Source organism: Heptranchias perlo, chromosome 3 (genome assembly GCF_035084215.1).
Source record: "Heptranchias perlo isolate sHepPer1 chromosome 3, sHepPer1.hap1, whole genome shotgun sequence".
Taxonomy (NCBI): Eukaryota; Metazoa; Chordata; class Chondrichthyes; order Hexanchiformes; family Hexanchidae; genus Heptranchias; species Heptranchias perlo.
Window position 1 is genome coordinate 122,123,699 of NC_090327.1, and position 27,946 is coordinate 122,151,644.

A 27,946-nucleotide genomic window follows, 5' to 3' on the forward strand; every position below is an offset into this window, starting at 1 on the left:
ATGACTACAACCTTTCTATTCTGCTGTACAGTAATCAAATTCATGCCTGCTGTTATATTTACCCTAAAAATTTTAAAGCAACATTTACTGATGCTGGAATTGTATGGCTTCCATAGGTGCAAAGATCCAGCATTGCTTCCGGTTGCACATGGGTCCGTTTTGCATCATATCATCCTCAAAGGAGTATCAGCACAGATCACGTCAGCAACTGTAGGTGATTTGTTATCCTAAATATTTTTTTGAATGAACATGTATCTGCAGTCACATTGATCCTGTTCATACATTGGTTTGCAAAGACTTAAATCCCTGATTTTGCAAATGAACGGAAGATGTTTGTGCTTGACTATTACCTAGAATCTCAAAGGTTACAGCACAGAAGGAGGCCATTCGGCCCATGTCTGTGCCAGCTGAAAAAGAGCAATCTGGCCTAATCCCATTTTCCAGCTCTTGGTCTGTAGCCTTGTAGGTTACGGCACTTCAAGTGCATATCCCAGTACTTTTCAAATCCGATGAGGGTTTCTGCCTCTACCACCCTTTCAGGCAGTGAGTTCTAGACCCCTACCACCCTCTGGGTGAAAACATTTCTCCTCAACTCCCCTATAATCCTTCTACCAATTATTTTAAATCTGCCACCTTCAACGATTTGTGCACATATACTCCCAGATCTCTCTGTTCCTGTACCTCTTTGAGTTATGCTCTCTAGTTTATATTGCCTCTCCTCGTTCTTCCTACCGAAATATATCACTTCACATTTTTCTGCCTTAAATTTCATCTGCTACATGTCCGCCCATGCCCCCAGCCTGTCTGTATCCTCTTGAAGTCTATCACTATCCTCCTCACTGTTTACTACCCTTCCAAGTTTTGTGTCATCTGCAAATTTTGAAATTGTGCCCTGTACATCCAAGTCCAAGTCATTAATAAATATCAAGAAAAGCAGTGGTCTCAGCACTGACCCCTGGGGGACACAACTGTACATCTCCCTCCAGTCCGAAAAACAACCGTTGACCACTACTCTGTTTCCTGTCCCGTAGCCAATTCTGTATCCATGTTGCTACTGCCCCCTTTGTTCCATGGGCCGCAATCTTGATGACAAGACTACCATGCTATACTTTATCAAACGCCTTTTGAAAATCCATGTACACCACATCAACTGCATTGCCCTCATCTACCCTCTCTGTTACCTCATCAAAAAACTCTATCAGGTTAGTTAAACAGGATTTGCTTTTAACAAATCCGTGCTGACTTTCTCTAATAAAGCCACACTCATCCAAGTGACTGTTAATTCTGTCCTGGATTGTCGTTTCTAAAAGTTTCCCCACCACAGAGGTTAAACTGACTGGCCTATAGTTGCTGGGTTTATCTTTACACCCTTTTTTGAACAAGGGTGTAACATTTTCAATTCTCCAGTCCTCTGGCACCGACTCCGTATCTATGATGTTTGGAAGATTATGGCCAGTTTACCCTGCACTTTTGTTGATATGTCATTAAGTTGTGTTGCTATCAATTATGTTTGATTTTTTTTTGTTTTAGGTAATACCCTATTTTTATCAACTTTACATAGCTGCCATTTTGTACTTCGCTAGAAATTGACAGCTCCCTTTATTCTTTACACAGGACAGAACAGGTGCAGGTTCGCCAACTGCAATGGTAAACCATTTATGATGTATTTTCACAAGTCTATTAAACATGTTTACTTGGGGGTGGGAACATTAATCTATGCTGAGGGATCAGTTAGTATTTAGAGTTTTGCGTGTGCCATAGTTGAAATTAAATAACCATTAATTATTTTGTTAAGCACCAGACAGCCTTTCCCCCAAAAAAACGCTACTGCCTGTTACTGGGAGGCTATATCTTAGTAGTCAAGAATCTTTTAGGGCACCAATCTTTTATTTTTGTTTAATTTGTATTAAGTCTGCCTCCTGTCCCAAGTTCATCTAATGTTGAATTGCTTACAGGTTAACTATTCAAACACGTCCATTTACCTAAATGAGCATTAGCTGAAACCTGGATGACCAGATATCATATACTTACAGTACTAAATTGGACTTTTGATGGCAAACATTTTCTATAAATTCTACTTGCAGGACATAAGAGAAGATGCACAAAATCTGACAACTCTTGCTAAACTTGCAGTAAGCTACAAAATAGTTGTGCTTTCTAAAAAGAATTGGAGTTGAAATTCTCCATTTAACCAAGGGTCTGTCTGTTCAGGTGGACATATGATCCCATGTTACTTTTTCAAAAAAAGAGCTAGAAGTCCTTGTGGTGTCCTGGCCAACATTCATCCCTCAACCAACATTACCAACTGAAAACAAAATACTGCAGATGCCTGAGATCAAACAAAAACAGAAAATACTGGAAACACTCAGCAAGTCAGGCAGCATCTGTTTTATTTTTTTTTTAAATTACCAAACTGATCCTTTCTCTCATTACAATTTGTGGGACCTTGCAATGTGCAAATTGGGTGCCATGTTTACCTACAAAACAACATTTCAAAAATAATGTTGTTTGTGAATCTCTTTGGGATGTCTTGAAGGTGTGAAAGTTGCTCACTCATGCTCTGTCCAGATTGGAGGAGCCATTTTTCTGCCACTAGAGATGAATACTGAGCAATACATCAGTACCTGGCTGGTGTTCTCCCTCACTGCCTCATGCCTAGTGCTCAGTCGTGCTTCAGTGGAGCATCTGAACTGCTCCATTTGATTGAGAGAGCTTTCAGAACATTTTTCTATTAAAAATCATTATTGGGTTTCTAATTTTCTCCTCACGCTCTTCCTCTTCTGAAGGCAATGACTCCTGCTGTGATGTGATTCCATAGGTGCTTGTCAACTTTCCAGCACCTCAGCCAAATGGCTTCCCTTCATCTGAGAGTCTGGACACTGAATGTGGGCAGGCTTTTCGACCATGGGGGCCAAAGCACTTGCAGCAGAGAATCATTAGAAAACCAGTTAGGAGCAGAAGCTGTGACTGATTTTTGCTGCAGTCCTCACATCATCACCCCAATCCACCAAGTTATCCGCTTGGCTCAGTGGTAGCACGCACTCCTGAGTCAGAAGATTGTGGGTTCAAGACCCACTCCCAGGTACTCGAACACATAATCTGGGTTGATGCTTCAGTGTAGTACTGAGGGAGTGCTGCATTGTTAGAGGTGCTGTCTTTCAGATTACAAGTTAAACTGAGGCCCTGTTTGCCTGTGAGGGCTGGATGGAAAAGATACCATGACAATATTTGAAGAGCAAGGGAATTCTCCCAGTGTCCTCAACCAACACCAACAAAAACAGGTTAACTGGTTATTTATCTTAATGGTTTTTTTGAGACTCTTACTATGTACAAATTGGGTGCTGCGTTTGCCTACAAAACAAGTGACTGGCCTACAAAATAAATTATTGGTAGTAAAGCACTTTGGCACATCTTGAGGACATGAAAGGCACCATATAAATGCAAGTTCTTTCTTTGTGAATGTATAATTTTGTTTAAATACCTATTCTGCATTGCTCTTTCTCAAGGCTGTGTCTGACCTCCTAGCAGTAGGAACGCTGCGTGGCCTGATTCTTATCTTTGGTAAGTTAAAAGTATATATGTATAATTTAAATTTGATTTGTAATTCTTTGAAAAGATTTGTTCAACAAATGTTCACTCCTTTCCAAAGATTATCCAAATACCCTCCAAAAAACAGAAGACAAATGAAACCTGCCAAATCTTCCACATTTGGTGCGAGATTCTATTTTTTCTCTCTTCATTCTTCCCCCCCCCCCCCCCCAACAAGATTGCTTTACCAGGAGAAGATTCTAAGGCAACGCTATCTCTGCATCCATCTTTAAAACTATATTCCCTACATTTTCATTTTTAACTGCACTTTGTAAATTTGAATGACCATGCAGTGCAGCATACGTGTAATTAACTTGATAGTTTAATTATAGGTTTCTAATATTTTTGTTTTGAGTTGCTGATATTCTTTAAAAATTAATTTTTCACCAAGTGTTTCAGAAAATTTAATGTCACACTGTACTGATGCACGTGCTTAATTGTAAAATTTTGTGGAATTGTGTTTGTATGCTTTTCACCACCATCGCATGGTGAAAGCACTGACTTTCTTGCTGGGTTATGCTTCTGGGAGTGGCAGTCACCTTCGGGAACTTTCCCAAGTATCCCTTATTTATGGTGAGTGCCAGTCGGCCGTTTAGTGTGGAGAACTTCAAAGCTGTCCTCACCAAGCATCCATGAGCACACCCTTCCAGTGGAGGTCGCTGCATAGCAAACAGAAGGGGCAATGCAAACTCTTATTTTGTAACACAAAATCATTTTTATCTGAACATAATTAATATATATTTAGCTCTGGAAGTTGAACTCATTTCATCAGCCCTTGGAATTTAAAGTGACTAATGTCCAGAATGACTGTGCAATAATGTTTATAATGTAATCAGTATGTGATGGAAAAGTGAATGTTATATGGTAATGCTAAACAAAAATTGGTATCAAATCACTTTGTAGGAAGTATGTTTAATTGAAAGATGACTCTTTACTGGGTTATAATACATATATATCGCATGGTAAATGTGGCCAAGAGTTGAGTTAATCATGCTCTAAACTCAGCCTGAGTTAAACTCAAATTTAGATTTTTTTTTTCTTCCCATGAATTTGTTTTCTATTTCACCCTCCTTGCCTTTGGAGAATTGAAATAGCCTGAGAAACACATGGCTACCCTCTGTACCCCTCAGGAGGTATCAAATAATGTGGAAGCGGATTGACCGAAGCAGTAGTAATCTTTTACTTACCTGACCAGGAATTTTTAGCCTCCACCTGGTGGTTTAGTCAAGATGATTTAGTCAACTGATGGAACTTTTTTCTAGAGTCTGGGGTTAAATACATTATTGCAGCAGAGTATAGGGAGATTTGTGCTACCATTAATCTGTATGTCAGGTAATCAGGTGTCAGCCTTGGCTCAGTGGTAGCAATCTCACCTCTTGAGTCAGAAAGTCATCCGCTCAAGCCCCACTCCAGAGACTTGAGCACACGGACGCGTCTTACCTCTCAGCTGAACGTAAAAGATCCCATGGCACTATTTCGAAGAAGAGCAGGAAAGTTCTTCTGATGTCCTGACCGATATTTATTCCTCAACCAATATCACTTTTTCAAAAAATCAGATTCTCATTGCTGTGTATGGGACCTTACTGTGCCCAAATTGACTGCCTCGTTTCCCTATCTAACAGTGACTACACTTCTAAAGTACTTTGTTGGCTGTAAAGTGCTTTGCCATGTCCTGAGGTCGTAAAAGGCGCTATATAAATGCAAGTCCTTTCCTGTGAGATGTGGAAATTTTTTCTTGGTGAAAACAACACTCAGTTTGAAATGAATGACTGCCCATTGTAACTATGAAAATTTAAAACCAACATAATAATCACAGCCCTGAGTTTCGACTAGATTGCGCTGGCTTTTTCAGCGCAATGTAACCGAATCGGTGCAAAACATCGCGTAATTTATACCCAGCGTAATTCGAGTTTCCGCGATGTTTTGCGCTGGCTGTGCAGCCGGGCCCCACCCACATAACTGGCCATGCCCCTGATCAAAACAACCAGGATGGCGAGTTTCAGCTGATCGCGCCCGTTCGAGGAGGGTCTTAAAATAAGCTAATTTTCCTAGGCGCACAGGCACCAGTAGGCACGTTTTAAACATTTTTTTTAAAAGACATTTTTGGTCATTTAAAGTTCAGGTGCTCACAGGTGGAGGACTGGACACTTATTAAAAATGCTTATTGTTTGTGATGAGCTTATTTTCAGCTGTATTAATAAAACTGTACCACTCTTAAATACATGAATTCATATTTTTTATTGCAAAAAGAAAAGAATAAACAATTACGCTCTGTTAAGCTGCTGGATTGCGCTGATTCATGGAAGATCTTACGTTTATGATTGTTAATGCAGTTTAGTGGAAACTTACAATAAAACCGAGCCAGCACAATTTTCGGGTGCAATTTGTACCCAAGTGGAAATTCAAGGCCAATGCCTGGAGTTTGTTCTCAAGTTGAAGACCCTCCTATTATTCATTATATAGGATACATCAAAAACATAAGATCGCATTGGTTAAACCTTTCTAAAAACCAAGCTATCTGGTTTCTTTAAATCGAATATCATTTTATATCCAGTACATTCTGCTAATACAGCGATCTTGTTTATTTAGATCCTAGTCAGACTTTGAAGCTCTGTCTTGGTAATACTGCACTTGGTAACCAGTATGGAGCCATCACAGCACTTGCTTTTACTTGTGACTGCACTCGTTTATTTTGTGGATTTGCAAAGGGACAGGTAAGTAAAAACTATTGGTTAAACCTGCAACTGGTTGATACAAATTTTTTTTTATATATGAATCCTTCTGGATGTTGGTAGTCTTACTGTAGATTTCTAATGCAATGCGGAAATCCAAGACCATGCATTATAAGGTTATGTTGACTGAAGTCCTTTAAATCAATTATCTAATATCTCAATTTATAAATGATATAGTTGTCTGAAGATATATTTCTTGTTTCAGTAGTAGATTGAGTCCTATTTATGAATTCCCAGTCTATTTTACAGTGCAATAATGGTGCAGCTGTACTACCATTTTGCACTGCCGCGAAGTGACCACTTAACGACGGAGCCTGTTGTGAACTGACTCCTGTGGGGAGTGGTGAGACCCATTGGAGAAGAGTACTTCATACCAATTTGGCTTGACACCTCATGAACTTGCTCTACACTTCATTATCTGAAACAGAGCATGTCCAAATGTTTTGAATGTGTAGGTACTCAAGACTGTGCACTGAATACATTAAAATGTACCACCCAAGTACACATGCAGAGCCCCTCCTGGTCATGAACCTCAACTTGGCCAGTTGCAAAATAACATAGTGGCTACAGATCTGAGACTGATATAACTGCAGCCTATAGGGATCATTAGAACTATATCTCTGGGAAATACAAAAATAAAGAGTGGTCTTAATTTCTAATTTTGTAGTGTTAGCGTGGATTTTGGACTGTTGAATTAAAGGCAACGATGAAGTGACTAATGGGTACATGACAGTGGTATTTACCCTAAAACCACATTGAAATACGCTTTGTGTAGATTAGACTAACCTTAATTAAAGGCTTAAATATAACGCTTGACTACTAATAAAAGGGACACTATTAAATAAAATGGATTCTGTGACTGTGGGAAAGACAGTTAAAAGTGTAGAGTTTGTACATTCCAGAACTGGCTTACAGTCTGGGAATACAAAGGACATTTCATAACGAACTGATAAAACTATAGAACCAGACTGCATGAAACAAAGGCATGCTGTCTTAAGGTGATAATAGTTGTTCGGACTTAATTGGTTAATGCGTAAGCAGTCCGTTGTTGCTATGCAGACTTAATTGGTTAATGTGTAAACTGTCTGTTGTTGCTGTGCGGACTTAATTGGTTAATGTGTGTAATCAAGATTTATGATGTAAAAGCTACTGAAATCTGTATTTCAAAGGTATAAAAAAGCATGACAACCATTTTAAAGTTGAGAAGGTATATGCGTACATTGCGGAATGTCCAGCCTTCTCCCAAAGCTTTGTCCAATAAACTGCATGTTGAATCTTTAAGTCTGACTCCGAGTGGTGATTTTTCCCACAACAGTAGCAACGTACCTCGGTGCCACAATATGTGTCTCCAATTTCTCTCCTTTCCTGAAGCAGATTATTCATGCTGGTGTATGGCTTCACAGGCTCTGATCAACCAAGTAGCCATGTGTGAGCCTGGGTGAGTCAGCAGACTATTCCAACCGCATGGGATTTTCTAGCTGACAGCTATCCTACCCGCGTGGACTTTCCAACCAGGAACTGGATAATGTGGTCAAAAAGTCTGACTTTTTCTCGCTCCCTCTTCACGCTGGGAGCGCTGCTTCACAAAATTGACCCTCTAGTTCGACAGGTGACAAACTCTCCATCTTGCTGCTTTCTCATCCAAGTGAGAGCCTAGACAGTGAACATGCACCCAATCCTGTTTTCATCCAACATTCACCTACATACTTTTCCTGCAGGGGTCATTGAATATCTTTGTCTGACTTTTTCCACACTGCCCTAGCTGAAGGGTACTGAAGTCAGTTGTCGCAACCCTGCTGGTGTCCCATCTGAAATCAGCTAACTCCCCACAGCCAGAAGTCAAGCCTGGGACCTTCTGGTCTGTGCCTTTACTTAAAAACCGCAGCCGCCCCTGATAGCCTAATGGGCAGTGAACTTATTGTAAAATAGTCAGGTGACTTTCTCTGCTTTCTTAAAAACATGCTATTTATGCATTGCTTTTAGAAAATCTTTCTGCAGTTTCTTAACACAAGAATTGAAGTTGAAGTATATAGTTTTGCTGATAGTAAGTAGTGTTCTGTGGCAATGTCTAGTCATTACTGCTGTGTTAAAGAACTGTAACCGTTTTTGCACAGATCGTTATTTGGGATGCTCGTACTGGCAAGCTCCTCCGAACTATTACTGATGCTCATCCTCCAGTTTCTGCTGTTCTTAATATCAAGGTGAATGTTCCTTTGGAAAACGTGAATATATGAAAATAAGGATAGATTAATAGTTTTTAAAGAATCATTAAATCATGCAAAAGTTTTAAAAGATCTATGCAGTGCAAACATTTTTTACTGCATTTCACAATGAGCACAGTTTAGTTCTGTGCAAATTAAGTTATTTTGTTTTCCCTACCAATAAATAGCACATGATATTTACACTGTGTGCACACGTGCATCCATCCGTCTCTGTCTGTAGGAGCTGATATTAGTATTGTCCGTCCAATTAAATTGCATTTAGTTTTAGGAAGCACTGTAAAAATAGCAGGTGCTACAAATTATTGGTAAGCTATTCCCAAAAATGGGAATGTTCACCTGATTCACTCTGCATTCGCAGTAATCTCTGGTCATCTTTATTTCCCCGACCTGCACCATGATTGGATCCCAGACCAAAAAAAAAGCTGCATTATTATAAAACTTTTAGTGGTATGTTGGAGACTGGAAGGAAGGAATGAGCCTGATTATTTCTTTACAGTTACTAAATTTTGACACATGACCTTGAATGTTTTCTAATATCTTTGAACAATAGATTTGTTCTCTTATTCCATTTTGAAGGGGTGAAATATTTAATATCTCCATAGATAATTTTCAGTTTTAAAAACCTTTCAACCAACCATGTGTAAAGGTAGCACAATTTGTGTACTGAAATTGTGTATGTGCATATATATTTTTCAATTACTTTTAAATTTCCTTGAAACGAATGCACATTGTCAGCCAAATTGGAAAGTGGCCCATTGTAACCGGTGTGCTACTAATATTTTTGATGATTTAGATTTTTTTTTGGTTCCACAGCTTACAGATGATCCGTCGCTGATTGTATGTAGTGATAGCAGCAGCACTGTGTTTGAACTTCATTTCAGGTAAGTATAAGTGGGTGCATTGTACTGGGGCAATAAATGACATTGTCGCTTTGGAAGATCAGCGAACAATATTCAATTACATAGAATTTACAGCACAGAAACAGGCCATTCGCCCCGACTGGTCCATGACAATCAAGGGTGCTTTTTTTAAAAAAAAAAAATTCTCTTCACTTTCTCAGAAACTTCTAAGTGTACTCCATAATATCTTAATCCTGAATTGTGTGATGTTAATTGAAATAAGATTTAGAATTCTTTATGCTGACCATTTTATTTATCACTCACAGCTTGGATTGATAATCAGTGATTACAGCAGTCATATAAATATTGGCATGTGTCAAGACTGTGGGATGCACTGCTCTCATCATGTATCATTGTAGCTGCTGTTAGCAAGAAACAGTGACTTAAAATTGAATAAAGCAATATTTCTCTGCCTTCCCCACCCTCAAATTTCATGCAAGGAGAAAAAAAAAGTACTGCAGGGCAAAGCTGTAAACCCATTTCAGGATTTAGACCATGGTCATAAACTGCTTAAGTTCTGAAAATCAGATGTCCACACAACCCATCGATTAGATACCCTATGGTAATTATGCCTATAGGGTACTTTATTTAGTTTCAACTGTTTACATTTTTTTTTAAAATTACCAATGCCAAAATTCTGTTACAGTTCTAATTAGGGTGACCGGTAACATTACAGTAATGTACTTGGGTGTAAAGCAGTTCTAACCCCTCTTCTCCACCCCACCCCCTCCCAAAAAAAAATCTATTTGGTTAAGCCAACAATCTAGAATGCTAAAGAGAAAAGACAAAGAAGCAGTGCAGGAAAGTGATTGAGGTAAGGATAACCAGATTGTGTCAGGAAGGGACGGAGCGTACAAACAAAAGACAACAAATAGGGTCCGGGTAAGAAAAACTGGTAATAAGACAAATAGGGCCATAGTGCAAAAAAAATGTTAAAAAGACCAATCTAAAGGCACTGTATCTGAATGCACGAAGCATTCGTAATAAGGTAGACGAATTAACAGTGCAAATTGATGTAAACGGATATGATATAATTGCAATTACGGAGACATGGCTGCAGGGTGACCAAGGCTGGGAGCTGAATATCCAAGGTTATTCGATATTTAGGAAGGACAGGCGAAAAGGAGGTGGGGTGGCGTTGTTAGTAAAGGATGAAATCAGAGCAACAGTGAGAGAGAATATTGGCTCAGAAAATCAAGATGTAGAATCAGTCTGGGTGGAGTTAAGAAACACCAAGGGGCAGAAAACACTGGTGGGAGTTGTCTATAGACCTCCAAACAGTAGTGGTAACGTAGGGGACGGCATTAAACAGGAAATTAGAGATGCATATAACAAGGGTACTACAGTAATCATGGGTGACTTCAATCTACATATAGACCAGCCAAACCAAATTAGCAATAATACTGTGGAGGATGAATTCCTGGAGTGTGTACGAGATGGTTTTTTAGACCAGTACGTTGAGGAGCCAACCAGGGAACAGGCTATCTGAGAATCGGTATTTTTTTTTATTCGTTCATGGAATGTTGGCATTACTGGCAAGGCCAGCATTTATTGCCCATCCCTAATTGCCCTTGAGAAGGTGGTGGTGAGCCACCTTCTTGAACCGCTACAGTCCGTGAGGTGAAGGTTCTCCCACAGTGCTGTTAGGAAGGGAGTTCCAGAATTTTGACCCAACGACGATGAAGGAACGGTGATATATTTAAGTCGGGATGTTGTGTGACTTGGAGGGGAACGTGCAGGTGGTGGTGTTCCCATGTACCTGCTGTCATTGTCCTAGGTGGTAGAGGTCGCGGGTTTGGGAGGTGCTGTCGATGAAGCCTTGGCAAGTTGCTGCAGTGCATCCTGTGGATGGTACACACTGCAGCCACGGTGCACCAGTGGTGAAGGGAGTGAATGTTTAGGGTGGTGGATGGGGTGCCAATCAAGCGGGCTGCTTTGTCCTGGATGGTATCGAGCTTCTTGAGTGTTGTTGGAGCTGCACTCATCCAAGCAAGTGGAGAGTATTCCATCACACTCCCGACTTGTGCCTTGTAGATGGTGGAAAGGCTTTGGGGAGTCAGGAGGTGAGTCACTCGCCACAGAATACCCAGCCTCTGACCTGCTCTTGTAGCCACAGTATTTATGTGGCTGGTCCAGTTAAGTTTCTGATCAATGGTGACCCCCAGGATGTTGATGGTGGGGGATTCGGCGATGGTAATGCCATTGAAAGTCAAGGGGAGGTGGTCATTGCCTGGCACTTGTCTGGCGCGAATGTTACTTGCCACTTATGAGCCCAAGCCTAGATGTTGTCCAGGTCTTGCTGCATGCGGGCACGGACTGCTTCATTATCTGAGGGGTTGCAAATGGAACTGAGCACTGTGCAATCATCAGCAAACATCCCCATTTCTGACCTTATGATGGAGGGAAGGTAATTGATGAAGCAGCTGAAGATGGTTGGGCCTAGGACACTGCCTTGAGGAACTCCTGCAGCAATGTCCTAGGGCTGAGATGATTGGCCTCCAACAACCACTACCATCTTCCTTTGTGCTAGGTATGACTCCAGCCACTGGAGAGTTTTCCCCCTGATTCTCATTGACTTCAATTTTACTCAGGCTCCTTGATGGCACACTCAGTCAAATGCTGCCTTGATGTCAAGGGCAGTCACTCTCACCTCACCTCTGGAATTCAGCTCTTTTTTCCATGTTTGGACCAAGGCTGTAATGAGGTCTGGAGCCGAGTAGTCCTGGCCGAACCCAAACTGAGCATCTGTGCCACTTGATAGCACTGTCGACGACACCTTCCCATCACTTTGCTGATGATTGAGAGTAGACTGATGGGGCAGTTATTGGCCGGATTGGATTTGTCCTGCTTTTTGTGGACAGGACATTCCTGGGCAATTTTCCACATTGTCGGGTAGATGCCAGTGTTGCAGCTGTACTGGAACAGTTTGGCTAGACGCACAGCTAGTTCTGGAGCACAAGTCTTCAGCACTACAGCTGAGATGTGGTCGGGCCCCAAAGCCTTTGTTGTATCCAGTGCACTCAGCCGTTTCTTTGATATCACGTGGAGTGAATCGAATTGGCTGAAGACTGGCTTCTGTGATGGTGGGGATATCGGGAGGAGGCAGAGATCGATCAACTACTCGGCACTTCTGGCTGAAAATGGTTGAGAAGGGGTTAATTAATAATCTTGTTGTGCAGGGTCCTTTAGGGAAGAGTGACCATAACATGATAGAATTCTTCATTAAGATGAAAAGTGATGTAGTCCAATCCAAAACTAGGGTCCTAAATCTAAACAAAGGAAACTACGAAGGGTTGAGGAGTGAGTTGGCTATGATAGATTGGGAAACTTCATTGAAAGGCATGACGGTGGATAGGCAATAGCTAACATTTAAGGAACAAATGCATGAATTGCAACAATTATACATTCCTTTCTGGCGCAAGAACACAAAAGGAAAAGCGGCCCAACTATGGCTAACAAAAGAAATTAAGGATAGTATTAGATCCAAAGATGAGTCATTTAAAATTTCCAGAAAAAATAGCAAGCCTGAGGATTGGGAGCAGTTTAGAATTCAGCAAAAAAGGACCAAGAGATTGATTAAGAGGGGAAAAATAGAGTATGAGAGTAAACTTGCAAGGAACATAAAAGTGGACTGTAAAAGCTTCTACAAGTATGTAAAAAGAAAAAGATTAGTGAAGACAAATGTAGGTCCCCTACAGTCAGAAACGGGAGAATTTATAATGGGAAACAAGGATATGGCAGAGCAATTAAACAAATACTTTGGTTCTGTCTTCCCGGAAGAGGACACAAATAACTTCCCAGAAATGCTAGGGAACCAAGGGACTAGTGAGAAGGAGGAATTAAAGGAAAATAATATTCGTAAAAAAATAGTGCTAGAGAAATTAATGGGACTGAAAGCCGATAAATCCCTAGGGTTGATCATCTGCATCCCAGAGTACTAAAAGAGATAGCCCTGGAAATAGTGGGTGCATTAGTTGTCATCTTCCAAAATTCTATTGATTCTGGAACAGTTCCTGCAGATTGGAGGGTGGCAAATGTAACCCCACTATTTAAAAAGGAGGGAGAGGGAAAACAGGGAACTACAGACTAACATCAGTGGTAGGGAAAATGCTAGAGTCTATTATAAAGGATGTGATAACAGGACACTTGGAAAATATCAACATGATTAAACCATGTCAACGTGGATTTATGAAAGAGAAATCATGTTTGACAAACCTACTGGAGTTGTTTGAGGATGTAACTGGTAGAATAGATAAGGGAGAGCCAGTGGATGTGGTTTATTTGGATTTTCAGAAGACCTTTGATAAAGTCCCACATTAGAGGTTTATGTGCAAAATTAAAGCACATTGGATTGGTGGTAATATACTGGCATGGATTGAAAATTGGTTAACAGACAGGAATAAATGGGTCTTTTTCGGGGTGGCAGGCAGTGACTAGTGGGTACCGCAGGGATCAGTGCTTGGGCCCCAGCTAGTCACAACATATATCAATGATTTGGATGAGGGAAGCAAATGTAATATTTCCAAGTTTGCTGATGACACAAAACTAGGTGGGATCATGAGATGTGAGGAGGATGCAAAGAGGCTCCAAGGCGATTTGGACAAGTTGAGTGAGTGGACAAATACATGACACATGCAGTATAATGTGGATAGATGTGAAGTTACCCACTTCGGAAGGAAAAACAGAAAGGCAGAGTATTAATGAAATGGTGATAGATTGGGAAATATTGATGTGCAAAGGGACCTGGGTGTCCTTGTACACCAGTCACTGAAAGCAAACATGCAGGTGCAGCAAGCAGTTAGGGAGGCAAATGGTACGTTGGCCTTCATTGCAAGACGATTTGAGTATAGGAGCAAGGATGTCTTACTGCAGTCATACAGGGCCTTGGTGAGACCACACCTGGAGTATTGTGTGCAGTTTTGGTCTCCTTACCTAAGAAAGGATATACTTTCCATAGAAGGGAGTGCAGCGAAGGTTCACCAGACTGATTCCTGGGATGGCAGGACTGTCGTATGAGGAGAGATTGGGTCGACTAGGCCTGTATTCACTCGAGTTCAGAAGAATGAGAGGGGATCTCATTGAAACATAAAATTCTGACCGGGCTAGACAGACTGGGCGCAGGGAGGATGTTTCCTCGGCTGGGTTTTCAGAACAAGGGGGCACAGTCTCAGGATACGGGGTAGGACATTTCGGACTGAGATGAGGAGAAATTTCTTCACTCAGAGGGTGGTGAACCTGTGGAATTCTCTGCCGCAGAAGGCTGAATATAAAGGTGAAGACTACTGAATATATTTAAGAAGGAGCTGGATAGATTTCTAGACACGAAAGGCATCAAGGGGTATGGGGAGAGAGCGGGAATATGGTATTGAGTTAGAGGATCAGCCATCATATTGAATGGCGACGCAGGCTCGAAGGGCCGAATGGTCTACTCCTCCTATTTTCTATGTTTCTATGTAAATGGACAGTGAACAGAGATATTTCACTAACTGGCTCGTCTCGCTTTAATGCACAACATCAATGCCTGCAGCCTATGTGAATTCACCTTGCTTTAAAACATAACACTTAAAGCTCATTCGCAAATCCTCTTTGTGACGAACATGACTGCATATACCAAATACCTACACCACTGCAATGGGAGCCAGTGTTTGAATTCGAGGATGTCATTGAGGAAAAATTAAATTAAAATGACAACTCATTAATCCTAGTTGACAGGAAACTAATTTGGCCATTTAAACTTATTAACAAATTTAACTTTAAGTGTAAGCAATTTTGTATAAAGGAAAATAACATTAACCACTTCAAGGCTGACATTGGTACTTCACTATGGATAGAATATTCTTGTTTAAATGAGTAACTAGTAAGCCATGCTCCTATGTACATTTATGTTTACAATATAGAAGAACCATTGGAACTAAAACTTGCGAGTCACGCTGCCTCTTCAGTGGTGGAAAGATGGAAGTTTGCTGTATAGAGCCTCTGCGCTTGTGTGATGAATTTTCCACTCATCCAGTTGCCCCACACTGCCTTTTAGCTATGGTATCTCTTACTAAGGTAAAAACATATTAACTTTTCATGTCAAAATAACCATTTCAATGAATATTAAAGGTTTTGCATTGACTCTTTGGAGACTATTTTTCTTCCGCTTTGTGCTCAGGTCTCCACCCCCTTTGTGTTGTCCAGAGATTCCTCGGGGTTCCTTTGAAAGGGGGGGCGGGGTGGAGGTGGGGAGATGGAGCGCTTGGACCTGGAGCAGGCACAAGCGAGCATTTATGAAGATAGGTTGGATTGACATTACCATGCCTTCTACCCCATTTTGCTGCTCTTTGCTTGACGGAGGCCAAATGTAAAGGCATCCATTGATAGTGGGTCTTACTCCCTGCACCCAGCCTGCTCAAATCAGAGGTTATGAGTAGGGCTTGGGTCCAAACTTTTGTGGCCAGCCAAAAGGTAAGTTTTTTTTTCTCTGCTGGCTGTGAAAGGAAAAAAATTGGAACTGGAGGCCTTCTGGCTACTGTTATTGGACAGTAGCCAGAAGGCCTCAAAGCTGAATGACCTAATAGCCTGCAGTAGTACTTGACTTTCCTCCCTTGCTTATAGGTGGAGGTCCCTGCCAAGGGGCATCTTGGGACTAGGTAATGACCTGAACCCAGAAATACCGCTGGGTTGAGGCCAAGTCAGGCAGAGTGCATTTTAGTGTGTTCCGGCTGACATTTGTCCAAATGGGGTGGAGAGGCAAAGTTGTGCTTTTGTCTCATTGCGCTTGTTGCTTACAGCAAAAGGTAATCAAACTAAAATTAATTAAAATGTCATCAAAGATTACTGCTGCATTGTGGTTCTGCAAATGCAATCTGGTGATAACACAAATTTATTTTTAGAAAATAGTAAAATATTGTGGGGTTTTATCGATTGTATCAAGCTTTATAATAACATTCAAAGTAATTTCAGTAAAAATATTGTTTTCATTTACTAAGCTGATCGTCTGTTTTAACAATGACTGTCTTATAAATATGACTACTATATGGGCCATGTTCAATATTCATTGATATAGGATAAAATAAACCTTTTACATGGCATCTGGAGTAGCAGCTTAAATAGGGGAATACCTTATTTCAAATTTCTGAACTTTTTTTTTTAAGTGACAGGACTTGCACTCATCCATATTTAGATTGCTAGTAGTTTGATAAATTACAAACTGTGTATGTTCATTACTTTCTTCCAGCTACTTATGGTCAGCCTAAAACCTTCACTTAAGATCCTGTACAGCTCACCATATGCAAAGGTAAATGACGTCTGGCCACTAAATTTGTTGTAAATGAAACTGTTCACAAGAGAAATTAACAATGCCTGATGTCCTGCCCTTGGATTGATGAAATGTAAACTGACGACCAGACCCAACAAGGTAATATGAACACTAAGAAGGTGTAGCACCAGCACCCCTCAATCACTCCAGTTAACAAAAGGCAGGTTTTATGTCCTTTCTTAGTAACAGACAGAAAATATAGCTTATAGTGCATTGAAAAAGGGTCAAAGAAAGTGAACTGTGATGGTATCTGATCTTAAAACCATGTACCTGCATGGACATCTAGAGGAAGTATTTTTGGAGGGGGGTGGGCTAAAAACTAGACAATTTTGTTCAAATATGGGAACTTATGAAAGAAATTGGTGAACATGGAAGAGTTCTTTGTGCTCAACTATGAAAAGAAACCTAGGTGATATTCTAATAAGCAAAGAAAACCTTGAAGCAAATGTCATTTAAGGAGTAACTGCTTTACACTTGAAATTCTAATTTATAGAATTGAGTACCACCAAGTATAGTGAATGCAGAATTAGCTAAAAATATTTATAAAAAAGTGGATATATGCCAGTTTCAGTTATAAATCAAGGGTTATGGGGTTGGGACACTGATGCCTTTTTGTTAAATATTTTTATCCTTCAAATATGTACAGTAAATAAAAATTCAGCTACAGAGCGGTAAAACTACAACAAAAGCAAGTGCGGGACCAAATTAAGCAGCAGTCCATTGAAAGCTATAACAACGCATGCATGAACAAAGGATAAGAAACTCTATCCCCTTTCAGCTGTTTGGAATATATTCAATTCTTTTGTCAAGGTTCCCCAAGCTAAAATCCTACAAATATCACTTCACACTTCCTGTGCACGTGCACATAGAGGCATGATATGCCTCGAGTTGGAGGATCTCCCTTCTCCTCAGAAACTCTGTATCATCATTCCCCTTTTATTCTTAGATTAAAAATTCATAGAATGCTCCTGCACCTGCTGAAGTCTAAAAGGCTCCATATATAATATGATTTCCTGTGAACGGTATGCAAAGTGCCTTTCATTCATGTTAGGTGCAGTTATGCAGGGAAAACTTTCACAAGGCTGCATTCTCGATTGACTAGATGCTCCCCTGCACTACTTATCTGCTCTGGTTCACTTTCCACTACTAGATCCAGCAGTGAGTAATGTCATTAAGTGGCAGCATATGGATGAGGGACGAAGATGGAACCTTGGGCTTCAGTGAACAGGCATGAGAGAAGAAACTATTGCAGGAAATGTGCATACTACATTGAAACAAATGGGAATGAAACTATACCAGGATGCTGACACAGAGGGGGTCATGGTAGAGGAAGATAGTGTGTTCCGTCGGTTCACTTTATGAACATAAATCTTTACTTCCATAGCGACCTGCTTGTTGGATCTCCAGACTTGGGTCTTTTTGTGACTACTCGCAGTGAAGTGCTAAGAGCATCTAACTTCGTTGATCATCTCCTAGGAACTGATTCAGAGATGCCCGTTTCTGGGAAACCATCCTACCAGTTGGGTTTGCAACATGCCAAGCTAGTAATGTAGTTCTTGAGAATTGGGCATTTTTTCATTTAAAATAAATTCATTCTCATGCTGGTATTTATTGCCCATCCCTACTTGCCTTTGAGAAGGTGGTGGTGGACCGGCTTCATGAGTCACTTCAGTCCGTGTGGCTTATAGGCTGGGTTGAAGTTGCAGCCACATTATGACTAGGTGGTGATGTCATATATCTGGTCCCTTCTGGTCTATGTGGCAGATACAGCATTCACCTTTTAACCAAGTTTGTTTTTGGTATGAGACTAAACCACAGATCTACAGCTTGCAACAGAAAGCCTCGCACCTAGGGTTTGAGCACTGTTGACTGCTCTGAAAGTAACTGGTTCCTTCAACAGAAATATACCTATGACTATATTATATTTGTATTTTTAGACACATCCAAGCAGTGTACCGGTAGTGGCTTGGCAGTTCGTCTGGACACAGGAACGCCTGGACCCTGTTCTGGCATTTTGTAGAGGATCTAAAATTACATTTTTTCATGTAAGTAATGCTCCTTCAGGTTTAATATTGGTTGTGACCATCTTTGAGGTACAAGGTTGTTTGTAGATGCCCTTAAATAATTATGATCACAGTAGTGATTTATTGTGACTGAGGTTGGTTTTCAAACACTTGCTCAAGTTTTTTGTATGATATATATTAGTTTGTAGGCAATAAATATTAAAACTTGCCAAACCCTGACATATTTATTATATCCAGTATTTTAATTTTTGATGTATTTTTCATGTACATAATACATTCCAAATCTGAAGCCAGGTTATCAGTGAGGGCAGAGAACCTTGCATGTGAAATAAATCGTAATGGTGACTCAAGGTAGCCTGCTTTCTTGTAATTCTTAGTGGTGAAGTCACAAGCATCATTAGCAGAGGCATTAAAGCTGGTCAGCTGTTTGATGGGAATGGCATGTGGGGCAGGGGCTGAAATGGAAGGAGAATAACTAAGAGAATTAATATGAAAACTTGCATTCATATCACTTTAAGCGCGTTCATGTTCTAGGGATTTTGTTGTATAATTATTGCGGAATATTGCTGTTACAGGTCAACTGTGCAGGACATCAGATCGAATTTCCCAGATTGATGGAAATCAACCTTCTCTATGAAATAATAAATCTCAAAGTAAGTATCTGTGGTTTCCCGGCTGGGGAGGTGGAGGAAGGGGGTGGAAGGACGGGTTTTTGGAGGCGGGGTGCTAGGGCATGAGGGCAGGGGGCTTGAGGGTGGGTTTTTGGAGGAGGTGATGGCAGTGTGGAAAGGATAAGGGGACAGTGACTGAAAAGAGGGAGCTAGTAATGGCTAGTATGGGGGCCAGTAGGGGAATTTGGGTGATGGAAATTTAATGGGAATTGGGTCATGGGAGTAGGAGGGAAGATGAGATTAGCTTGGAGAAGTTGGGAGGGGATGGGGAGAAACTAGCGAGATGAAGGTTCAGGACAGGAAACTATCCATTTCTATTTTTCGGCACTAATTCTGTTGTGGATTGAGGATTGTCTTTTTACACTTCACTAATGTCCTTCAGGGAAGGGAATCCGCCACCCCTACCCAGTCTCGTCTGCACATGACTCCAGTTCCATGACTATGTGATTAACTCTTGATGCCCTAGAGATGGGCAATAAATGCTGCCTTGCCAGTGTTGTCCACATCCCATGAACAAAAGAAAAAGATTTCTTGAAGTGGAGTGCAATATGGGTTTCACTTGTTTATTGCACACAGAATGAATGAAAAAGACCACATTAAAGGTAAGTTACATTGATTCAGAAATTGCTTAAAAAAGAATGGTGAGCTCAATAACACTGTTAGTGGCAAAATCAAAGGGCAAGTTCCGGCGTTCGCACTTGTGCAGTGAAATGCAGAAATCCGGAACTTGCTCCTCCTGGTTCGCCGGTGATATGACAGCTTAGAATTAAAGAGCTATCGCCGGCTGGAATCAGTGGAAACAATGGACCAGCGCCAACTTGCTCATCTGCTCAGCTGGAAAATAGCTAATATCGCCACAAACCAGGTACGTTTAAAAATACCAGGTCTAAACTAGGTTTTAATAGTCTTAATGACTGCTAAACAACAAAAAATGAACTTTTAAAAATGTGGAGTCTCATTTTACTCATTTTAATAATTTTTGGTCATTAAGATTTAAAACCTTTTTTAAACTTTTCCTTTCTGTCTCATTTTATTTGATTATTTCTTACCCTCTCTTTTTCGCTGTCTTTATCTATCTGTTTTTACAAATGACTTTAGTATTGTATTTTTCATTTCCTGGATTTAACATTCCAGCTTGCAAAAACTCTTTGCAGCATTTTTGACGAGCTGCAATCTGATTGGTCAAGGGGAGAGTGTGCTCCTTTTGCTTCTCCCATTGGTCCTAGTTTCGCTGGAGCTAATGCTGGGCTCTTCTCCGCTTCCTATTAGAGGAAGTGCACCCAGTAAAGACTGCGGTAAGTTAGTGGGTTAGTATAAATCTATGGAGCTGCGAGCACTGTTGGTTTGCCGCTCTGAGCAATTTCTGGGCCAATATTTTCTCTCTTCAGATTCTTGTTTGTTCTCGAGGGATTCAAACTTGAGCAAATATATCATAACTACACTTACTTGGTTAAATCTTTAACAGTGGATGAACTCCCGAACACTCTTGCTGCAAGACGTGTTGGATAAACTTCATGTCATGGATCGAGAAAGTCAAGAGGAACTAGAACTACATGGATTAGCAGATATACAGCTTGTTCGTGGCACTAACTATATTGAATCACTGGAAAGTGAGCAAAATATCAGCCAGACAATGGTATGTTTAATTTTGCAACTTGTTTTCCAAAGTGTTTGTTTATGTTAATATTGTAATAATCTGTGATCTTTGTGGGTGTTGGCGGGCACTATGTTCTTGAAGCTTTCTCCCATAAGAGTTAAAAATCAAATATCAGTTCAACCCATCTCGTGTGCACATGCCTCTTATCTGGACTGGTTTAAGAGTTGCAGCCATGCTGGTGGATTGCTGCCAGAGAATCTACATGGTTGAATTTAAGGGAAGAAATAAAAACTAATTTACTTGGAATCAAAATAAAATAGCCTTTAATACTAAGAATCAGCATCTTACTCCCTTAACCATGTATAGTCAAGTGCCCATTATTACATATTTATTTCAGACTATTGTACTTTGCCACCTGTGTGAATAATGCTGACAGCTATTAGACCTGTACAGTAAAACTCAACCAATCCTGTCAATTGCTTTCTTAAAGTCATGCAAATTTACGTCCTAACTCAACCACCTTTTTATTCAGGAGGTCAACTACTTATTTTAGTCTCAACCTGCATTTTTAACCCCTCTAAGTTGGCCTCCTATCAGGTGAACCACTTTAATTTGAACCTCAGTAGAAAAGTAGGATCCTTTATAGTGTGACTGCACAGCCGTGCTACATTTGATCCTGGTGTGTAAACGAAGGAAAAGAAATGACCAGAACCCAAGAATTCACCCATTTCTAGTTTATCATCTATTCAGGTAGACAATAAATCTAATCTAGAAATTGAATTTTAAATATTATTTTATGCTTTGTAACAGCTTCAAATCCAAATGAGAGCATGTTATCAATCAGTATTGACCTATGGAGGGCAGACAGTGTTCCTAGGCGCCAAGGTAGGAATTATTTTCGTGTATTTATGATGCAGCGTAGTAATGAGGAAAGGTGTTGGGGTCAAAATTTCTAATTTGTTTCTTGCCATATCTTCAAGTTATCTAAAAGTCAATAACTGAATCAGAACCGGCACTCAGGTAGGCCTCAGTATTAATCAGTTAATACTGAAACATTAGGCATTTAAGATACATTGACAAGTAATAAGAGATCACTATTTGCTCACGTGAAGGATAAATGCTGACACAGACTGTTTCCCTGTTTCCATGTTGTAACTTCTGTGTATTTCTATGAGTAGAAGTTGTAATTGGTACTTTTTCCACTGCTTTGTACAATAGTTAGAGTAGTAGTTGACTAAGATCGTAAAATTGGGCTACCTGATTTACTTCAGTGGCAGAGTAGAGGATTTGCACTCAGGGACAACAGTCCAACCAGTGTTACTGGCTCTTGCATTCCCTTTGAAGGAGCAAACGACGTCAGGAGGACGTAGCGCACCTCTTTATTGGTCAATATTAGTGGTGAAATGGACAGTAGGCATTGAGATGTCTGCAGACCAACCTTTCCTTTGCTATCACAGGCTCTTGCACACAGCAGAACATTTTGCAATGAAATTCCATTAGCTAACCTCACACAGCTAAACAATGTTTCTGACTGGGATTTTCTGCTGCTGCCTGTGATTTTTCTGCCCATTAAAGTCAATGTGGAGAAATCATGGGCTGGATAGCGCAAAAGCAGAAAACCCAGTCCACCGTTTAATAAAGAAATTTTACGCTTATGAATTATTTAGATCCAAAAACCATCTTGTACTGTTTTTTTATCATGCCAATATTTTGAACCTTATTCCATGTTCATATACTTGTACAATTAGAATTTAAGCAAATTACTAAAAGGGCACATTTTCAATAAATATTACATTTTTAAGTCTTTTTTATCTATTTTAGACTATTCATGTGATATCACTGAGGGTCTGGCATGAGGTAAGTCAAAAAAATTCTGCTTAGACTTTTTGTCTTAAATTGGGGCATGCTTTGCTTGAGAAAGTCTGGGGAGCGCTTTTTGAACATAGTTGCAGACATCAAAGGACTGTGATAAAAGCATACATCATCTATAAGTCAAACTGATGAAGGTACTAAATAAAGTGTTTTTTTAAAAAGGCCTTTACTGTAATTGTTAATTTCCCTTCACTTTATTTTAAAAAAAACACAAGTAATTTCAGAACCAGCCAACATCCAAATCAAATAGCAGGGTTGATTTTTAAGGAAGAGATTCATGTTTGAGCTATGTCCTTGTGTTGCCAATGGTGATTTCTGACTTGGAAGTCATCCATGTGATTCTACCATTCACTAATCAGGACAGTATGGCTGCGGTGGTAGAATGTGGGGTTGCACCTATGGTATTTGGAGTTCCTTGTATTCACCGAATCACTAGGGAAAGCCACCAAAGCTAGGCACTTCCCACAAAAAGGAAGAGAACTATTATCTCTGACCCAGTCTTGTGTAGCTCTTGGCTACTGGTGTCGGAGCATATTAGCAGATGCCGAGAGCAGGTCACCTGCCTACGAGTGGTGCCAGGGAGAGCAATTTTCAAACAAATCTGATTTAATTGGCTAATAAACAGCAATGAAGGCTACCTCTTAAGCCAATTAAAAGCCACAGTAATGATTAACCTCACTGAATCTCACCTGCAACCAAGTCAATTAGATGCACTTTTATGTGTGAAAGTGAGAAGGGGTTGCTGACAGGCAAGTAAACTCTGCACTAAGGGTTTCACATTGACATAGCAATGTATACAAGATGTTGTCTGCATGAATTTTCCTCCAGCCATGTGTGGGTTCTTGAGTTGCCAAGTGATAGACCGCATAAAGATACAGCTTTGAAACGCTGGCTCTGAGAGGACACTAATTGAATTTGTCCACTTGACAACAAATGTGCCATTTTGGTGGAAGTATTACATCAAAAATATTAAACCCCAGCAAGGAGGAGGGAAAAAGTTGATGGAAAATAAAAAGAAATGTTCAAGCTCCTCTGGCTCAATTGCTTATGGTAATAAATCATACCATAAGCTGAATCTGTGCTGAGTTAGCCGATTTCAGCAGTATGGGAGCTAGTTTTGGCTTCAACACCGTGTTTGGGAAAGGTGCTTCAGCCAGGGCACCTACTATTTCTCATATCCAGTGACCTCTGGTGGAACTGCATGTGCACAGGCTTTGGGTGCAAATGGGATTGGGCTTATCTGTGATGGCTCCTATGATGATTAGCCTAACACTCACTGTCTAGGCTCAACCGTTACTTGCACAACACAGTATGAGTTGTACCCATGGAATCCTTTACCAGCAAGGATTTAGTATCTTCAGGAGAGATGGAGCAAAAGGGAGAAAATAGGAGGAAAAAATTGTTGACGTTTCTTTTCCTATCAATATGTGGAAATTAGTTTTTTTTTAATTGGGACAGCAATTGAGAATTAAATGGTGTAATATAAAAGGTACATCGCATTTTAAAGCATTTGTCTGCATTTTAATTTTCTCATTCAGCGTATAGATGTTCTTCTGAAGCAGGATAAATTTGCAGAAGCATTGGCACTGGGATGGGCATTTCATGAAGGAACTGCAAAGGCTGTTATTGGTGGGTACAATATATTACAATCTTTCAGCACGTAGTTGGGAAGCTCAAAGTGTGTGTTTTCACAGCAAAGAAAACTGAAGTAGATTCTTCCCATGTATTGCTCGTCTTTAAAACACTTACCTGATTTTTATAACTCATATTTGTAAAATTGGAAACTGCACCTGCAAAGTGTGTTGGTGCTGATTAGCTTTCTTCTCTGAACAAATGTACAACCCCTACAAAAAAGTCCCAAATATTGAGATTTACATTAAAAGTAACACTAATTGTTCTACATGTGAACCAAGGCTGTTTCTGCAGTAAATAAAAACTGCAGGTTTGGAATGCCCCATGTTCACAGAGTACAGGAGATGATGAGCATGATTTATAATCAATTATACATCAGTTTTTGTTTTAAAATTTATACCTGGTTGTTTCAGTAACAAAATCCTGGTTGTTTTAGTAACAAAATATATTGCCGTTCCTTCATCGTCGCTGGGTCAAAATCCTGGAACTCCCTTCCTAACAGCACTGTGGGAGAACCGTCACCACACGGACTGCAGCGGTTCAAGAAGGCGGCTCACCACCACCTTCTCAAGGGCAATTAGCGATGGGCAATAAATGCCGGCCTCGCCAGCGACGCCCACATCCCATGAACGAATTTTTTTTAAATCCTGTATTGATGACATTTTGTTTATATTTTAACTTGTATTGCCATAATTAACTGGTACTTTGCTTGTACAGCAACCATTTTTGGTATCTGTTACATCGGAATTCTATCTTATAAATTTCTCTCATGGTGTTTAAAGAGCTTTTCAGCAGACTAATGTTTCATTGCATAATTTATTAACATTGCCCATAATTATACCACCAGGCTGCATAAAGATCATTTTTACTTTGATAAATGAAAGCTTGATTTATTAGCCATCAAATTTACATATGAATTAGCATCATTTCCCTTTAACTAGAAAGTATGTTCTGCAAAAGAGGACTTTTTTTAGTGTTCATAGAAACATAGAAAATAGGAGCAAGAGTAGGCCATTCGGCCCTGCTCTGCCATTCAAAATGATCATGGCTGATTGTCTAACTCAGTACCCTGTTCCTGTATTTTTGTTATTTGTTCATGGGATGTGGGCGTCGCTGGCGAGACCAACATTTATTGCCCATCCCTAATTGCCCTTGAGAAGGTGGTGGTGAGCCGCCGCCTTGAACCGCTGCAGTCCGTGTGGTGAAGGTTCTCCCACAGTGCTGTTAGGAAGGGAGTTCCGGGATTTTGACCCAGCGACGATGAAGGAACGGCGATATATTTCCAAGTCGGGATGGTGTGTGACTTGGAGGGGAATGTGCAGGTGGTGGTGTTCCCATATCCCTTGATCCCTTTAGCATTAAGATATATATCTATCTCCTTCTTGAATACATCTAATGACTTGGCCTCCACTGCCTTCTGTGGTAGAGAATTCCATAGGTTCACCACCCTCTGAGTGAAGAAATTTCTCCTCATCTCGGTTCTAAATGGCATACCCCATATCCTGAGACTGTGACCCCTGGTTCTGGACTCCCCAGCCATTGGGAACATCCTCCCTGCACCTAGTCTGTCTAGTCCTGTTAGAATTTTATATGTTTTGATGAGATCACCTCTCAGTCTTCTAAACTCTAGTGAATATTGGCCTAGTTGACCTAATAACTCCTCATACGTCAGTCCTGCCATCCCTCCATGGTAAGGACATCCTTCCTCAGATAAGGAGACCAAAACTGCACACAATACTCCAGATGTGGTCTCACCAAGGCCCTGTACAAATGCAGTAAGAAATCCCTGCTCCTGTGCTCAAATCCTCTTGCAATGAAGGCCAACATACCATTCGCCTTCCTAACTGCTTGCTGCACCAATGCTCGCTTTCAGCGACTGGTATACAAGGACACCCAGGTCTCATTGCACCTCCCCTTTTCCCAATCTATCACCATTCAGATAATCTGCCTTTCTGTTTTTACAACCAAAGTGGATAACCTCACATTTATCCACATTATACTGCATCTGCCATGTTCTTGCCCACTCACCCAACTTGTCTAAATCACATTGGAGCCTCTGCATCCTCCACACAGCTCACATTACACCCCAGCTTTGTGTTGTCTGCAAATTTGGAAATGTTACATTTAGTTCCCTCATCCAAATCATTGATCTATATTGTGAATAGCTGGGGCCCAAGCACTGATCCTTGCGGTACCCCACTAGTCACTGCCTGCCACCTGGAAAAAGACCCGTTTATTCCTACTCTCTGTTTCCTGTCTGTCAACCAATTCTCAATCCATGCCAGTATATTCACCCAATCCCATGTGCTTTAATTTTGCACACTAACCTCTTGTGTGGGACCTTATCAAAAGCCTTCTGAAAATCCAAGTACACCACATCCCCACAGGTTCTCCCCTATCTATTCTACTAGTTACATCCTCATAAAACTCCATTAGATTTGTTGAGCATGATTTCCCTTTCATAAACCCATGCTGACTTTGTCCAATCCTGTTGATGCCTTCCAAGTGTTCTGTTATCACATCTTTTATAATAGACTCTAGCATTTTCCTCACTACTGATGCTAGGCTAACTGGTCTGTAATTCCCTGTTTTTTCTCTCCCTCCTTTTTTAAATAGTGGGGTTACATTTGCCACCCTCCAATCTGTAGGAACTGTTCAAGTCTATAGAATTTTGGAAGATGATCAATGCATCCACTATTTCCAGGGTCACTTCCTTTAGTACTCTGGGATGTAGATTATCAGGCCCTGGGGATTTGTCAGCCTTTAGCCCCATTAATTTCCCTAGCACTTTTTTTTTACTAATACTGGTTTCCTCCAGTTCCTCCCTCTCACTAAACCCTTGGTTCCCTAACATTTCTGGGAAGTTATTTGTGTCCTCCTTTGTGAAGACAGAACCAAAGTATGTGTTTAATTGTTCTGCCATTTCTTTGTTCCCCATTATAATTTCCCCATTTCTGACTGTAAGGGACCTAAATTTGTCTTCACTAATCTTTTCCTCTTGACATATTTATAGAAGCTTTTACAGTCATTTTTATGTTCCCTGCTAGTTTACACTCATACTCTATTTTTCCCCTCTTAATGAATCTCTTTTTCCTTTGCTGAATTCTGAACTGCTTTTTCTGGCAATTTTATGTGTGTCCTCTTTGGATCTAATACTATCCCTAATTTCTTTTGTAAGCCACGGTTGAGCCACCTTTCCTGGTTTATTTTTTTCCCACTTAAATATGGAAGTGTCTAAGCCCAAACTACTATTTTCTTCTGCCACATTAAGAATAGCCTTCATGCAACTAAAAATATGTCTGTCTGTCTGTCCGTCCATCCGAATGTGCATCTAGCTGTTGTGTTACAGCAGCAACTTCTGGAGGTGCTGCATTGACATCTTGTGAACCGGAACCCCAAAAGCTCTCTG

The 27,946-nt window shown here is 40.5% G+C and overlaps 1 protein-coding gene across 3 annotated transcripts in view; it reads left to right on the plus strand.

Moving 5' to 3' along the window:
• Positions 1–27,946, plus strand: part of LOC137320195 (vacuolar protein sorting-associated protein 8 homolog) — a 168,534-nt gene that overhangs the window by 46,282 nt on the left and 94,306 nt on the right. For 2 of the 3 annotated variants that reach the window (XM_067981913.1, XM_067981914.1), the window contains exons 4-17: positions 117–210; positions 1,615–1,647; positions 3,507–3,561; positions 6,178–6,302; positions 8,435–8,521; positions 9,356–9,423; positions 15,339–15,492; positions 16,661–16,720; positions 18,679–18,786; positions 19,341–19,418; positions 20,902–21,072; positions 21,844–21,918; positions 22,855–22,890; positions 24,444–24,534. In XM_067981913.1, coding sequence (XP_067838014.1) covers positions 117–210; positions 1,615–1,647; positions 3,507–3,561; positions 6,178–6,302; positions 8,435–8,521; positions 9,356–9,423; positions 15,339–15,492; positions 16,661–16,720; positions 18,679–18,786; positions 19,341–19,418; positions 20,902–21,072; positions 21,844–21,918; positions 22,855–22,890; positions 24,444–24,534 — 1,235 coding nt within the window. The remainder of the gene's footprint in view (positions 1–116; positions 211–1,614; positions 1,648–3,506; positions 3,562–6,177; positions 6,303–8,434; positions 8,522–9,355; positions 9,424–15,338; positions 15,493–16,660; positions 16,721–18,678; positions 18,787–19,340; positions 19,419–20,901; positions 21,073–21,843; positions 21,919–22,854; positions 22,891–24,443; positions 24,535–27,946) is intronic. The other variant, XM_067981915.1, reaches the window with a different exon arrangement.